Source organism: Prenolepis imparis, unplaced genomic scaffold (assembly GCF_030444845.1).
Source record: "Prenolepis imparis isolate NDT839.2.m4 unplaced genomic scaffold, iyPreImpa1.0 SCAF_2, whole genome shotgun sequence".
NCBI classification, from domain to species: Eukaryota; Metazoa; Arthropoda; class Insecta; order Hymenoptera; family Formicidae; genus Prenolepis; species Prenolepis imparis.
Window position 1 is genome coordinate 19,336,324 of NW_028141160.1, and position 17,228 is coordinate 19,353,551.

The 17,228-nt window shown below is 38.1% G+C and overlaps 2 protein-coding genes across 5 annotated transcripts in view; one reads left to right on the forward strand and one right to left on the reverse strand.

The window, feature by feature from the left end:
• LOC145932556 (uncharacterized) overlaps positions 1 to 5,159 on the forward strand; it is a 32,760-nt gene extending 27,601 nt beyond the window's left edge. For 3 of the 4 annotated variants that reach the window (XM_083031566.1, XM_083031568.1, XM_083031569.1), the window contains 7 exons: positions 1,451 to 1,808; positions 1,897 to 2,231; positions 3,051 to 3,438; positions 3,522 to 3,789; positions 3,875 to 4,060; positions 4,138 to 4,275; positions 4,672 to 5,159. In XM_083031566.1, coding sequence (XP_082887692.1) covers positions 1,451 to 1,808; positions 1,897 to 2,231; positions 3,051 to 3,438; positions 3,522 to 3,789; positions 3,875 to 4,060; positions 4,138 to 4,275; positions 4,672 to 4,899 — 1,901 coding nt within the window. In that variant the 3' untranslated portion in view covers positions 4,900 to 5,159. The remainder of the gene's footprint in view (positions 1 to 1,450; positions 1,809 to 1,896; positions 2,232 to 3,050; positions 3,439 to 3,521; positions 3,790 to 3,874; positions 4,061 to 4,137; positions 4,276 to 4,671) is intronic. The other variant, XM_083031567.1, reaches the window with a different exon arrangement.
• A 1,297-nt stretch (positions 5,160 to 6,456) lies between these two features.
• Positions 6,457 to 16,957, reverse strand: LOC145932559 (LHFPL tetraspan subfamily member 2a protein-like). Its single transcript, XM_083031576.1, has 5 exons — positions 16,725 to 16,957; positions 9,112 to 9,285; positions 8,652 to 8,924; positions 7,955 to 8,068; positions 6,457 to 7,673 (listed from the first exon to the last, which is right to left on the reverse strand). The coding sequence occupies exons 2-5, from the start codon at positions 9,239 to 9,241 to the stop codon at positions 7,531 to 7,533; spliced, it is 660 nt and encodes a 219-aa protein (XP_082887702.1). The 5' UTR covers positions 9,242 to 9,285; positions 16,725 to 16,957; the 3' UTR covers positions 6,457 to 7,530.
• Between the last annotated feature and the right edge of the window lie 271 nt (positions 16,958 to 17,228).

The window sequence follows — 17,228 nt, forward strand, 5'->3', positions numbered from 1 at the left end:
TGAGATAAGTTATCAGTATAATCCTAAATTCTCTCTGAGAGAAATCTGAAATATATGTCTAAAAATTTCAACATTATTTATTAGATATAATCTGATAATTTATAATTATAATAAAATTTCGCGAAAAGAGAATCACGATTTGGAAATTTTATAATTGACACGGATTGGACGGAGTTTTTAAATGGTAATATCTAGAATGTAGGAAACAAACTTTGTTGCAATGACAGAAAATATCTCTTCCTGGAGGGATCGTTTCTCGCAGGGAATTCTCGGCGAGAACTCGGTCAGGCGGAGAATGATTAGACGCGTCGCTCAAGCGAGAAAATCATCCCGGAAAAAAAGGTGGAATGTGCGCCTGAAAAGAACGTATCTTACAGTTTATCTCTTGAACGAGTGCTTTCAATTATCCTAAAATACAGCACTTAATTGGCGTTGAAAGCTGCACGATAAACATCCGATAGCGCCGACACAGTTATCTAATCAGTAAAAATTACGTGTATTTTTTTCCTTCGACTTCTCGCGCAAAACAGATCGAATATTAACTACAAAAAGTCTGATTTATAGTCTGACATTACAGATTAGTGAAATTTATTGAAAAAGAGAGGATTGTGCGTGACTAGTTAAAATTTTTCGTATCTTTCCTATTACTATACTAATTCTCAGGTACACAGTCAAGATCAATGCAGATCTTCCAGACTTCAAGGTCATCTTTCGGGGTCGCCGATCTTTCCCAGCGTTACCTTCTCGCAGGTCGCGGGTGCTTTTTGTTCGCTCGAAATGCCGATCGGATTTAGACCGTAGGCAAGCGCACCAAGTGCAATGCTTCTTTTCCTCGTCGTTGCCAAGAAGGCGTCGACGAGATGCCCGTGAGGGACTCTCTGCTCAGTGTTCCAGGACCGTCGCTACGATTTAGACGAGCGTGAAGAATTGTCGTCGGTACATCTCGCTTCTGCGAGACGCATCAGCCGATCGCAGTTTAGAACTGTGTGACTAAGTTGAATTTTTGCTGATTTCGACGTAACGAAACTTGGAACCGCTCCATTCGTAGAAAATAAGGTCGCGGCAACGATGTGAATAAGATTCGTTGAACGCGATCTGGCATATGCGTAATCGCGTGGGTAGCAGTGCTTTTCGAAGGTGAATGTCTCGTCGGTTGAGTTGGCTCGCGAACATTGATCAGTTAATGGGAACACGGTGAATCGAGTAATTGGTGAACTTGCGTGCGATCTAAACGTGTACTTAAACGCGCGATTTAAATATTTACTTGCACAATTCTCGATTTATACAGCTCTAGTTTGTCATAATAATGCAGAAATTAATTTTTCAAAATTGTCAAATCTTATTCAATCTTGCAATGTGACATTTGCGCTAGGTTCTTTCGTAATTTTAAATTGAAGCTGAAGAAGAACGCTTAGTCGAGCGAGTGTTAGATTGGAATTTCCTCTTTCAGAGAACACCGTAGACTCCGTGTCGGAGAAGACGCTGCACAGTCTGAATCTGTCAGCGTGCAACGGCGAACCGGTGTCATCACCCGAGAATTTGGCGAACGGTAGCAGCGAGACGTTGCAGAAGTCGCATCTCAGTCCCGATGAAAAGAAGCTGAATGTCAGCAATGTACATCGCGACTGCCCGGAATCGGAGCAGCTGACGGCAGCAAAGAAACCAAGTTATCTGGGACTTGCGTGCAGCATAAGCGGCTACTCGGGAATCACTAGGTACGACAGCAAACTGAGGGAAGGATTCCGCTCGAGAGACAGCAGTCCTGGCACGAGGCTAATCACGAGGGACACGAGTCCTGCAGGTTTCAGGTGAGACGCTTGCGAGATTCACTTTTTTTTTATTTCTTCGTAAAACACACATGTATCGATTAACTGAGTGTTTAAAAAATGTTAAAAGATCCAACGAGAATCTCAGCGTTCCGACGCCCCAACATCCGCCTAAGAGTCAGTCGATATCGCCATTAGCGATGGACAGGCAAAACGGATTTACGAACGGTATGAAAGAAGAGTGCAAGGTGGAGACGTACATGGAGAGCAGAAGCACACTCAGCATGTGCCAGGGTTATTCGGAAGTCGACAAAGCAGTGTCGTTACACACGACGTTTTCCGACCTCAGTCCCATTAGAATGAGCACTTGTGCGACTAAACGGAGTCCCGGCTTGTCGCAGATGATGTCCTGTGGTCAACAGAACAAGTCCTATGGTACGGGCTTCTCCTCTTCGAAGCAGGATCGTAAGAAAAACTCCTTTCAATAAACAATTTTAGTTGTTAATTTTATTATATTTTTCAATAGTTTTCTGCATAATTTTTTCTGAATATTTTCTTGAATTTTATAAACTAAAAAAAATTTTTTGTGATTATTAAAAATTAATTTTTAATATCGTTAGACCAATACAGAATGATGCGTATGTATCTTTCTTTCTCTTAGATAATTTTACCAATATTTCAATATTGGTTGCTGTTGCCATATAGTCCGTAGGTCATGGTATCGACTTATTTTTGTTTTGACATTACACTATTGACATTTGACGATTGTTACTTTTTGTTGCGAGAAACACACTGTTGATACCTATATAAGTATAATATGTTATTGGTTAGTTTTTCTGTTCTATTTTGATTTTTGTTGGTGAATCCTTTTATAGGTTTGGATTATCTCTAGTAAACTTTTTACGACTGCTAAAATTTACAATTAATCTAATAAAACTAACTTTTCTAACTCGTAGAATTTCTAATTAATATATTTTTATAGATTGTGACACTATTCTACATTAAATAACTTTTATATCGTTATTTTATATTGTATTTTATTGCTATTTTTTGATTGTCTCATATCGTTAAATTTTAGTTTTTTCTTATTATTTCAATTATTGTAATTTGGAAATTCTAAAAAAAAGGAAATTCATAAAGGATTGAAATATTCAGCGTGATATAATATTTTGATATTAGTTTTTATCTCCATTGGATTTCTTCTATTTTAATTTTATTATTCATATTTCACATCATCAGTCTTCTAAATTTTTTCACTTAATTTTCTCTTTGTTTTTTGTACAGTTTCAGGTACATCGTTGAATGATTCTAGTATTCTGAACGGTTCGACGGTGGAAGTTGAGAGTCAAGTTCTAAACACTTCGTCGAGTAGCGAAAAATCTTTTATTCAGCAGCGAGTGGAGCGGCTCTACGGTCCGGGTGCTCTGGCACAGGGTTTCTTCTACAAACGCAGCACCACTAAGATGAACACCAGTGACAGTCATTTTAATAAATCCAGTAATAACAATAACATTTCGACAGACAACGCAAACATGGAAGAATCGTTGAAGAATTTACCTGTTTTGCGACATCTGCGCCCGGAATTTCGAGCGCAGCTTCCTGTAGTCAGTAGTAGAAAACCCACGGACGGAACGGAACAAGTCGGAAATCACGGAATCAAGCCTCTACAAATGTATCTACATTTTATCCACAAATAAAATAGAAATTGTCTTTTATTTTCTTGTTTTAATGACGAAATATTTTTTACATTTTCAGGGTTCATTCGATTCATTTAAGAAAAACCAAGCAGAAGACTCCTGCAACCACGAATTCACAGAACAGCATAATGAGAATACCGGTTATCATAGAAGGTGAGGCACCGAGTACTAGTAGTAAAAGCATACCCGATCAACAGCCAGCCGCGCCGAAAGTAGTGCTACCTGTGTTAGACCTAGAACCTAGCACCAGTTCGGCGAACGTAGCGAAACAGACTCAAGAGGCGGAAAAAGTAATCGAAGAGAAGGATGGTCATTACTTTATGAAGGTAATTGAAAAGAAATGCATATATTATACGCGACGTAGACGTGATTCTCGGTAATATAAATTCATAGAGACATTCATGTTTTCAGTTATTGAAACAAGAGACAGATAGATTGCTCTCGTTGGCCGCATCTGTAGAGGCCGAATTAGCCAGCGGCGACACCGTTGCATTACCAGAAGAGGCAGCTGGTAAGCTACGATCTGCTGCGGGGAAGGCTAGATTGTTAACTTCGCAGAAGATGCAGCAATTCGAAGGATTATGTCAAAAGAATATCGTAAGAAATATTTTAATTTTTTTTTACTTGCGTAATTAAATTGAGCATAATTAATGATTTATATTTTGATATTTTAGAATCAGGTACCGGGTGAAGAATTTCCTACGACGAATGAAGACTTAGCTGGCTTTTGGGACATGGTAATGTTACAGGTTGTTCAAGTGAACGAACTTTTTGAGCAGATAGGAAAACTGAGGAAGTCACAGTGGCAAGAGGTACGTAATTTAAATATTATTAAAATTAATTCGGCTTTTATATCGCGCGAATCCAATGTCGTCGAAGAAACTATCAAAGTTTGAAACACTCTCGCTAAGAAATAAATTAAAATTATCACTGTGTCTAATCCGATAAAACGGAAGATTTTGTCCGAAATTGTTGTTCAAAATTTATGCAAATAATATGCAAAGTCAAATCTACGTTTTTCCTAATTAAATAACAGAGATATCTGTTATACAAGAAGATATATATGATTACGCGATATATGTTAAATGTAACGTCTCTTGAGTTTTTCGTTTTACTTATCTTTTTCGATAAAAATTAAACAGGTTTTACAACATTTCGACGTTCGTCGATTGCGACTATTTGCAATTATACCGTTGCACTTTGCGCAGGTCGTGCTGGACAAGAAAACCGCGTCAGCCTCGCAACAGAACGGTAAACGACGGGTCATACCGGTCCACAAAGCGAAACCGACCGCGAATAGCGAGGCGAATAAAAAAGCGCGCGAGGCGAGAGAACAGGCGCGACGACAAATGATCGAGGAGCGAAGACGAGCAATGCGCTTTAACGCGAATCAAAACACCGATAATTCGGTCGAGATTTTCGCTCCTGAAACGTAACGATGAACCACCCGTTGCGCATTGAGTCGGAGCTTGAACGAGCTTGATACGATCATTTGGCATTGCGCCTCCTAGGGAATATTAATATGTATAGACTGTCAGCTCTCGAATACAGAGAGATAGAGAAAGGGAAGGAGGGAGGGAGGGAGGGGGAGAGAGAGAGAGAGAGAGAGAGAGAGAGAGAGAGAGAGAGAGAGAGAGAGAGAGAGAGAGAGAGAGAGAGAGAGAGAGAGAGAGAGAGAGAGAGAGAGAGAGAGAGAGAGAGAGAGAGAGAGAGAGAGAGAGAGAGAAAGAGAATGAATTTGATGGCAATCTCAATCAGCAATCAGCTTCAGCAAAAATCAAATCCGCTTGTTATAAAATTATTCATATCCAAGATCATCTTTCGCGTGTGCGCGATTCGAATGCGAATTATACGCATACGAGGAACGAGAAAGTATTAAGCAGATAGATTGTGTAATATATGTTGAAGTTGCAGAAATTTAATATTATCTACGAGAGAGAAAGAGAGAGAAAGGATATAAATACATGCAAATTAAATGAAGGGCAGAAATTTACGTTCCATAAAGATCTCTCATTTTTCATCGAGCTTTGACGTGTCACGTATTATCCCGAGCATTTTAACGCAATAACGCGATACGATGACGGTGCGTCGCCTCTTGTCCATAAAGATATTTTGTAAACGCGAAACGTGATTTACGATAGTACTTTATTTGTAGAATTGTTTTTCTACATTAACGTATCGCAACAGACAGGGGGGAGGGGGCGAACATTATTAACTTATATTTATAAAAATGATAGTAAATTGTGTGGGCGTTTAAGAACTGGAATTAAAGAAGGAATATATACAGTTCTGCAAGCGTTCTCACCAATGGGAGTCAGTCGCTTTTTGAAAATCTAGAGACTGTCTAGGTTAAGGATGGAAAACAAAGAGAAATTACAAGTATTGTATAATATATATGATGATTCTGATGCAAATAATGCAGCACTGTTTTCTGATTTTCTTGGCTAGACTTTTAACTATAATAATTTACAATTTTTCTTAACCTAGACAGGCAGTTTATTACGTAGCTTATGTATGTAAATAGAATATTACATTTGCACAAGGCCGACTCTATGCCGAATGTTCGCCTAATAATTTTTTTCTATCAAGTATCGATAAATATTGTTTCCTCGTTAAATGAAATGTCGTCAACAGCAGGTAAGAGTAAAAAAGATTCCTATTATTCTTATTATTCTTATTATCATTGTCACAATGCGATTAATATTATTTTATTATTATTATCATTCTAATTATAATTATATGCAATTATATCTCCTCATCATGTCTCCCGCACGAAACGTGGATGTAAAAAAAAAAAAAAAAAATTAATCCCGCTCTCTTTTCAGCAACGTTCTGCGAAATGTTGTTGCTCCAAGTTTCGCGCGCGAGACTCCAACACGCCAGAAGGCTGACATTTGTAAAATGTTCGTGTTTGATAAATCGTCGAATATTGCACATAAATTGGAAACGTGAGAGAGAGAGAGAGAGAGATACACTGGATGTATGGCAGATGCGTCAATAATATCTTTATTATTCCGACTGTGATCGACAAACGCGTCACTTCAATGTCCATGAATTGTGATGTCGCCGAATTTGACATTCCCCTGCGAGATAAGAGCATCTCTCTCATCACATCACATCAATCTCTCTATTTGCATAGTTATGCGACTGTAGCGTTTCTGCGATTAATGGTCAGCGGTTTTAACGGCAAGTCGTCAACCAAATAACACTCATACTTTAAGTAAATAATCGCATCGCGCGTTGTTATACACGAGCTATAAGTATAATCGCGATTTCGTTATTCGCTCCGGTTACATTTTCCTATCATTGTCAATTATATCTTATTCTTTTTCGAAATTTTTGTATAAATTCGCTCATGTACATTATTAATTGTTGATTCCCTTGGTGCCTTCATTATTTATACATGTGTATATAATCGATTGACACGTAAGCCGATAATTTTTTATGTACATGTATCTATTTAAATTATATACGTTCGATCGAATTTCAAACAATCTGTTAATAAATAATAATGAAACGAATAAATTCCATTATTTATCAATCAAACTTGTTGATATAGGGAAGAACATCAAAAAATATAGTTATAAGCAGAGATGCTTATAAAAGAAATCATACTGTTAAGTATATTATCTCTCGTTACGATAATACATTTATTCTCTTTACATCGAGTAAACAAAGACAAACATTTATGACAAAATTGCTTACTTTATTCAATTTAAAATAGGAATTCTGCAAAAAAAAAAACACTGCAGACGTCTATATAAGTTGCGTCAGTAATTGTGGGAAGACGGTAAGTACATTTAATACTTTTCCACCATATATGTATACGTCGTATATGATATTCTGTTAACAGTCATTGCATTCTAGTCTCGCGCGATTAATTTTACAGATTGTATAATTTCATTCGCAAAAAGAAAACTTGTCTTTGTTCTGTTATGCAGTGAACACAACGAGGTGAATATTTTTAAAAATTTCATTGATCTTTTCCAAGCATTCCTTTTCGACGTTTTATACGCCGAAGGAACCCGTTGGCGAAATCGGACCCCTCGCTGATTTTATTTGCGCGCTCAGGCTAAGCATATTAAAGTCTTTCCTTCGTTCATTTTGTCCTGGACTTTGTCGCTGGCCGTCGACTTCTCCGCCTGTCCGCTAAAAGCGGCGCAGACGAAAGTGAGAGCGACACCGATCGCTGCGCTATAAAAGGCCCCACCTGTGAAGAAATTATTCTTTTAAATTTTTTCACAAAATTTTAATATATATACATGTATATGATTAATTTAATTTGATTTAATTTATATTTCAAGCAGGAAGTTATCATTTGATCTCCTTATTAATGATTTTCTTCGAGACTACATCATAATTATTTCAAAATAAGAATTAAACTTTGAAATATTTTCGGAGAGAGAGAGAGAATATTTAAAGTTAAATTTTAAAACTGAACTTGCAAATTTGAATTTTTAATATTAAATATCTCTGTGTTTTAGATTTTACCAAGACTGCAGTTAGCAAGGTAGAAGGCGTCAGCTTCAGGACCGCAGATCCTCTGCACCCTCTCGGCACCCCAACCGGCGGGATACAGGATCATCCCAAAAAGGTACAATATTCCTGTAAAAATAAAAAAAAAAAAATGCATCAAATTAGAGCGGTACACTAATTTATATGAGCACGTATTACAAGGGTGCATTTTTCCGATTATCCGATTTGTTAGAACCATTAGACAAAGTATCGTTTTTTTTTAAGATTTGCGTATACTCGTTGATTATTCCGGATACAATCTTTCGTTATAAATGAAAGTTGCGCCACTCGTGCTCGATACCATTGTTAGGCTAAAAGCACGTGTGCACGTGGAATTGCCAGCTGCAAGGCCTTCTAAAAATTTGCATCACTCTTACTATTGTGAGCAATTCCGAGAAAAGACTGGCGAACCTTATATATATTGGATTAAACATTGAAACACGTGAAATAATGCGTTTGTAAGAAAAAAATAATTATTTTCAAGCGTACAAAAAAACTTTCTAATTCCGCTGTACGTATAAGAAGAAATATATAAAATTCTTGATACATGTGATGGCTAAAGATATCGCTCATCATTTATAAGATTATTTCACGTCTGAGCTAAGAAGCTTAGTGTCGGGGTTTCATCATCTCATCATCATATCAATCCTCCTCTCTCAAGGAGCAACATTACCGGCAACGGCCTGCGCCACTCCCGCCAGATTGAAGATGCTCTTACGGCCAATGCTCTGTACGCAGCATCCCAGTAGAGCAGCCAGCACGGTCACCGACATCGCGGCCAGGCCCGCGGACAAGAAAAACAGGGAAGCCTTCCAGCATCCCGGAAAGACGTTGGAATCCGTCGCGAAACCATCGACGTTAAAATTCGCGCAATGGGTCCTGCTGAACAATCTCGTGCAACGATTAAAGATCCCGACTGTCGGCGTGTAAGTTTCCGTGCCGTTTTCTGAAATTTTCGAACAAGCAACGGAACGATAGATAGAGCGTAGGTGTATTGTGACGATAACTCAAGTCTGTTAACATTATACGGCGAGATACTTCATTTGTGACGAATGTTATCGTCACCATTATATATGCAACGAACTTTGATATCGCGCGTCCGCGTGATATCTAGCTGGGAAGAAGATATTTACTCGTATCCTTAATCGTCGGTGGTCCTATGAGCCATTTGGGAGTGATGAGACCCGATAAAACTGCCATCAACGCTGCTAGAGACAAGAGCGTCCACAGCAGACTGCGACCAGTGACTATCACATAGCACATGCTGCCTTCGTTTTATGCCATCACATTCTTGAATTGCTCGATCACTGAAAAAGAACATATTAATTTTTTACAATTTTTTATTTACATATTATATTGGAAAATGATTTATAATTATCGACACAATTGACAAAGTGAGGATTTGTAAGAAAATCCTCTTGATAATTCCTCTATAAATAGAACACGAGGTTTGCAATTAACGCGAACGCGTTCTCGACTGTGAGATTCAAAGGTTTAATGAGCGAGTTCGAGGATTCGGGCCGCCCGCGCGATGAAATATAAATGCCTTTCACATGTATTTCGAGGAAATACGCGCGCTGGTCTTGTTATTCGAGGTTCTCTCTTTTGCTCGAGCACGCGGGTATAGGTATTAAAAGTGAGGCTGCAAAACCGAAACATAGGATACACAAATCTCGGGTTACGGCACAGCGACCAACACAGAGTCCTAACTCTTTATTCTGATTTCACGGAAATCGTGAAAGGGCACGGGATCCCCCCTTCGTCACTGAATGATTCGAGATCCGTGGATTTGACTCACGGTGCTCGTTCTAGTGAAATCTTTGACGAACGAATAAGACATCGTGATTGACTCTGGGACCAGACTCTTGGTGGTCCCTTTCTGAAGATGAAGTGGTCTCTCTCGGAAATATCTCGCGAGTACTTTCTTTATAATCAAAATTATGTAAATTAAAATCTGATTTTTTATTTAGAATCTCAATTAGACCTTATAAGAACGATCTTAAGATTTTTTTTTCCAATGCAAGGCCTGTGTGAAAGGGCGGGATAAAAAAAATGTCTTGATAATTTTATCGTAATGGCTGAGACATCGTTAAGCGTTTTAAGTTATCTTCGATGATGATGTCTTTTTTTTGTAAAGAAAAGTGGACATTAAAAGTGGATTAATCCGAAGTAATCTTCATCTGAGTTAGCTTTCAGTCGGAATAGCTTCGGTCTGTCTTTTCGACGTGTTTGTGAGGGCGGCGTCTTTTCATTTTTACACCACACGTGCTGCATGAGACCGCTCTCTCGAGATTCTTATAGTGCTCTTCAAACCCGCAAACTTAATCGCCCTCGTCCTCTTACCGCCAATTGAAGAGTATTACTTTGATCTTACCGGCAACGAGAGGCGAAGATACGATCTATGCGCATCTCGAATAAAAAAAATGAATTTTAATAACACGATTATATTTTTGGAATATTCCACGAACGATTCTATATTCTTGAATTTAGAGATTTGTCTCGAATAATAGTATCGTATATTTATTAACATTAATTTTTTTACTTTTGAAAATTAAATATAAATAAATTTTACTATTATAGCTATAAATAAATTTTATTATTATAAGCTATTAAAGTGATATCACGTGCATAAGATCGGAGAAATTTATCGCACTTAGTACAGTTGTCACTTTTATTATTCCGTCACTTCTTGTCTGCGACTCGCAACCACTTCAGAAAGTATGTTTACTTAGGATCACACCCTAATCGCTGTTTATATTTGCGCTCTCTCGGATCCGGCACAATAATGAATCCTTCTGACAAGAGACGACGTTGACGTATTATGAGGGTGTCTTAAGAAAACGTTTTTTTAAAGCCAGATTTGTTTTCTATCATTTATTTCTCTTTCGTTTGACGATTGTTAGTTTATTTCAATCATAAATTATTCTTACCGGATAACAATGCGAGAATATACCGGCAATTTTCTGCTTTCCCAGATTGATCATCAATTAAGAATAATTATTATATAATTGGCACCCACCCCCGTGACTGTCACGTTACCGAGAGAGATAGTTATCGCTTCCACTTAAACGATTTTCCATCACGCTTAGCTCTTTGTTTCGACATTCCACGGTGGTCTGTTCTCGCGCATGATCGGGAATTAATAAGCCATAGTTAAATTGACAATTTAAATCTATGGGATTCGAGCGGACAGAGAGAGATAAGCGCGGCATCGGACGCGTGGGCAGGCTGCTGCTGTCTGCGCGAATAGACAGACAGCTGCGGGTTTTTTCCCTTTCATTTTAATTGCCGACTTCATTGGTACGTAAGCTCTGCCACGCCTTCTCATAATGCGATACGGTCCCCGTGAGCGGACCCCTTTCTCCGAGAACCCGCGCGAGCCACCGTCGTGAATTAATCCTTAAACTTGTATCGAGGTCTCTCGACACAAGTAGAAGCGCGCGGATCTTTCTGGCTTGTTATTATTTCAATTGTCCCAATTTTTCGCCATTTTTATTTTAATTGTCATTATTTAAATTGTCTTTATTTGATTTATTCGCGTGTAGACTTTTGGACAATGAGCTGCTGCGAGCGCTTTAATTAAACGTTTTTCAATCTGTGAATATGTTTTCGCAGTCTGGAAGGGGACAGATTTATTATCACGAAATCGAGCGCTAGATTTAGATTTACAAGGAAATTATTAGTATTCTCCGTTGAGTTACGATTTTTCGACCATGAGTTACCGGACAGAGGACTCATTGGCGGATGACTAATGGTCGGAGCGTCTGTTCAACGGCTGGAAAAGAGGGAGGATATTGCATTCCGCGAAGATGCGTGAGCCAAATGAGAAATTCAGATGCCACCCACAGACGCGGTCACAATAGGATTAAATATTATTATATAATCCTTTGCGAAACGAGCACAAATCTACTTGACAAAATCGAATGAATCTTCTTATTATATTCAAAACAGAATTTTAATTTGTCGCTGAATTTTAAGGATATTAAAAAAGACACGAGAGAAAGAGTAATACATTCTATTCAAATTTTTAGAGGAAACGTCATCTCTCTGAGAGAAGATCTCTTTAAAAAAATCTGTCAATTAATGCGACGCGGATCGTCTTAATTATTTTTTGAAAGCCTCCGCCTACGGCATCTAAAAACAAGGCACCTACTCTTCTTACATAATCTCGCGAGTGTATTATACTAACGCCATATGCGAAGCAGCTGTTAGACAGGTGCTCCCTTGCATCTCGCATCTCTTGTTTTCATCTTCCCTCTTCGCCCTTTTCGGGATCCAGTCTGCAAGAAGATAAAGAAAGAAAGAGAGAGAAAGAGGGGAAGAGAGAGATTAATTTCTTTCTCTTCTCTTTAACTTTATCGTGTCTTGCTTACACCATCCATTTTACCCGTAGTGATTTATCGCGATTCCGAAAGCGATCTTTTTTCAAACGATCGAGTGGTCCTGAAACCTTACTGAATTTGCGATCGAGATTCGCGATTATCAGAAAATCTAGCGAGAATATAATTAATATCCGAATTGCATTGAAAATCATGGATTATCTAATGATCAGAATTAGTCAAATATGATCAGCTGATTATTGTTGGGCATTTAAAGAAATGATACTCAAGTAAAGTATAGCATCAGGAAATTAAGTATACGGTGATATACATTGCAATATAAATTTAATTACATATCTCGATATATATAATTATATAGTAATAAACAATCTTATAAAGCTATATTACTATATCATACTTAAAACTTAAGGACATATTTGATTCTAGTGTAAAAACAAAGACATTACGTGCAATGTTTATGATAAAAAATCAAACAAATTTTTATCGATTGATATAATTGATGGATACCGAGACTCGATCAACAGGAAGTGTATGATGCGCACGAGGAATTACTTCCGATTGTGAGTTCGATAAAACGTTATTTACGAGCGAACCGCGCCGTGTGATAACAGAGATGCGAGCCTTCCGCGGTTCTAGCATAACGACAGGATAATTAAGGAACGACGACAACAACCTAACGGTGCTCTCACGTTGAACACCCTGCAATTAAGATAACCGTCGTTGATCGGTCTCAAGTCCCGCATACGAACTCTTCGTTGTAGAGTCTCCGTTTAATTACGATAATCCTGATTATGGCGGTAAAATATGTTCTATTCGTAAGTCAATGCTTAGTTAAGTTGTCACATTGTGTGAGATATAAAATATGAATATTATTTTATATATAAATTATCATTAGGAGAAGCGTGTGTGTCAAATCGAGTAGACATTTCTCAATAAATCCATTTTGTACATGTTATTTTACTTTTAAATCATGATTGGCGCATATGTGTTATTTAAATTAGATACGCGCTGAAAATGATTCGTTGGATCCGGCGCGAATTCGCGATGGCACTTGCGGGTAAATAAATATAAACGCCATTAACGAGTTTATCTCGATCCTCTCGGAAGTTGCACATTTGCCGCCTGCATCTGCGTGCATATTCCTGAACGAACTAATCGCCGAAGGCTGGCCGCAAGGCCAGCACGATTAGGTTCTATTCGTTTTAGTCGCGTTTCCTTTTGCGCTCTCTGCGTTTAAAATAAAATAGATATGTGTTCAGGTTCTCTGAAGAGAAAATGAGACGAGGAACAAAATGCAGAGAGTAGTGCAACTAAAACGAACAAATTAACAGGCGATTCCGCGAACGCCGCTAATCATCGCGGTTGCTCGAAATCGAGATTATTTCCGCGCTCTTCATGTTCACGCAATCTTATTTTGATGTATTTAGAATGTTACTATTAATTTTGCAACCACGCAAGAGATAAATCTTACCAAAAATTTTTAGCAATCATCATATAGAAATAATAATCATTAGTCTCATAAAGTTAGCGAATTTTTAAGATTTGTAATAACTTATATTCTTTTACTCCAAGAGAGACCGGTTTCTCGCGGTAAATTGCCGTGACTTTGCGACTACTTCTCCTGTTAAATTCTCGTGTTTACGTACGGAAGGGCGTGTTAATGCGAAACTTCTCGGTGCGATTTGTTATCATTTTTGGCGAGCATCGCTGCCGGATAAACATTAACATTCTCTAACGTTGTGTCGAGGGTATGCACGCATGCACACACGCACTTACGCAGCTTCATTTATGCGTGCACACGCGCGAGTGCTCAGCCAATTTATATTTATGATGTATCAGGCCTCGATGACACAGCGACTGGCTATGCTGGTCTCGAACCAGCCAGAGAGGCCAGGAAGAAAGGAAAAGATAGGAGCAATAGACACAGAGAGAAGAACGACTGACAAGAGAGTGGGAGGAAGGAGAAACAGAGAAGAAGAGTGAGTGTGTGTGTGTGTGAGAGGCGAGAGAAAACACCCACGGAATGTAAAACGATTTGACCGCTTGTCCTTTTGTGGGTTACTACCACTTCCGTTCGACTTGATTGCGAAAGAGTGAAAAATCTGCGACGAACGATACGTTGTGCAGTAGATCGTTCGATATTAAGAAGGCGCAATTTCGCGAAGCCAATTTTTCCGCAAATTACAAGATCGTTCTATTAAAAAAGAAAGACTTTTCTCTTTTAATTGAAAAAAAAATCGCAGTCACAAAATCGTTATTTTAGAATTAATTAAAATCTTTCTCTCTTGACACCTCCTTTAATTTTGTCGTCTTCTTTTGGACAAGTATTTTTCAGATTTTTTAAAAATTCTTTATTGAAACATTTAAATTTGTAAGAGAGAATAGATTCGATTTGACAGTTACTACTACATTATATTCTTCAATTAATTCTTTTGTTTGCTCTCAGGCTATCACATGTTCGGTCACCACATGTTCGGTAAACTCGTGCATTTGCGTGAAATGACACGTGACGCATTTTAATTGCTATTCACGGACTATTCGTCTTAAATAATGCACGCCTATACGTGACATTACTCCTTGAGAAAGAGTTCTTTAAAGAAAGAGAAGAGCCGATTTCCCGATAAAGCAGACGCGACATCCGTGAGAATCTATTCCGCGATTTTAACGTGCAATGCAAAGAAAATAACAATAATTTCTTGTTAGGTAGTAAAATTTATGATCACATTTTACCGAATGAATTGATGCTTTCAACGATCGTTTATCACAATTTTTTTGGAGATTGAGGAGCAAGACTATAACGCCTTTTATCTGTCTTTTAGTTTGTTACATTCTTTCTAAATTTTTTATCTATACCCTAGCTTAAGTCTATCTGATGCCTCTTTTCGATTGACTTTCTCAAAGCTCTTTTTCTTCAAAGTTCTTTCGTCGTCCCGTGTGTCTCGTTCATCCAACTCTGACCCACTTGAAAGCCGAAAAGAAAGGGTCCGGAAGGTCCCATACAAAAAGCGCGGGGAACCCCCTTTGTTCATCGAGTCGTTCTCCAGACACGAGTCGCCCGCATTCCTTACACAGAGAAAAAAAAAGAGCAAGCCAGCCTCCTTCCGTGTGGAGAAAAAGAGGAATAAGGTGAATTTACAAGTGAACGCGGTTGTAACAAGCGGTCGGCCGGCTGCACCGAGTGCATCAGCAACATCTGCAGAAATACGATTTGATCTCGAAAGATCTCCCTGTGTTTTTGCGCTTTACCATACGCGGTGCAAAGAACGATTGTAGAAGTATATAGATAAAGTTGCATAATTAAAGTTCGTGTGTGCTGAAAAATTGCTGATTTTGGAAATTTAAGATACATTTTCTCGATCACTCTCTCTCTCTTTTCTTTTTTTTTCGTATATGCGATCTTAAATAAAATATTTTATACTGATTATTTTCTCCTATATAATTTCGGAGTCACACAACCTGAATGTAAATAAAACATTTTTCCATTCTTAGGCTATACGCAAATAATGCGAAAGATTTTTTTGCATAAACAGAATGCAGCGACATTTGAAACATTTTATAGCTATGTCTCTCATTTCACTGATCGACTAGGAAGATCAAACTGCTTATCACGCGCAGAACTTGCCGAACTTTAAATCGTAATTAGGACACATCGTATCAATTAATTTCCATTATCGCATGTTATTTTTCCGTCATTCATCAAGTGCATATTTCTGAGATAAATGTAAACACGACTTGAAAAGTGTCTTAAAGAATCACGAGAAATAGAAAAGAATCTGTTGATCGGTCCGCGATACAAAGCGAAGCAACGCGGTCTAATTGACGACGTCGTCTACATTATGTCGTAATTTGTACCAATTTAGCGCGATTATGCGTCGCTTAAAATTAATATCAACGACTGCGAGTGTGCAGCGAGCCGTCTCTTCGTAAGAATCAAAATGATCCGGGAAGAAATTCGAAACCACCCCGGGATGCATAATTCATAATATCGTGTCCGTCTGTGATTACGGCGCACCTTGACATCGTGATGTAAACACCCGTAAATTAATGCAATCGGCGAGGGATGCACTCGCGAATGCAAAAAAGTGCGGAACATTCGCGTGCGAAAATTTACGTGATGTAAACTCTTTTGCACATCACCCTCGAAATATCCGTAATAATAATCTCTTTTGGAACAAATTGACGTAAATCACAAATTTTTATTTTGTACCACAATATCACTAATTTATTTTTAAAAAGGAGAAAGAGAAACAGAAGCTTGTATATAAAATAATTACAATCAGAGATGAACACATCAATTCTTGCAAAGCAATTGAAAGCTGCGAAACGCTGATTGAAAATTAAATTAATATAAGATAAGAAAGTTAAATAATTTTGCGATCACAATTAATAATACATCAGCGATTTACCTTTCGTCGCTCCTCTTCTGCTTTTAGTCCAGCAACGTTTCGCAGCAAAGCCGATGCCTCATTGATAAGCGATGATTTAATTTTAATACTCAGAACTGAATTGGAAGTCACTATTTTGACAGAACGCGCGCAATTTGTCACCGATCGTGCCTAATCTTGAGATAGGAACGCGAATAACCCACCTCGCATCTCGCGTGCGGCTCGCTGGACGCGCGAAGCACGACTGAAGAACGCGCCTCGCGCCTCGTTCGGCGGAGAGGCGCTATAACGAGACGCGAACTTGTCATGCCGCCGTATAGAAGCAAGAGCAGAATTGAACAATTTTATTTTCATGATAAATCGCACACACGAACAAAAGACTAATTAATATTTATTATAATATCTAAGAGTTTCCTATCTTTAATATAAGAATTTAAGATTTTTAAGATAAATATAAGTTATATTCTAACAATTACATAATCAATAGTTCTTCGAATTATTCGTAATCATTATTATACAACAATG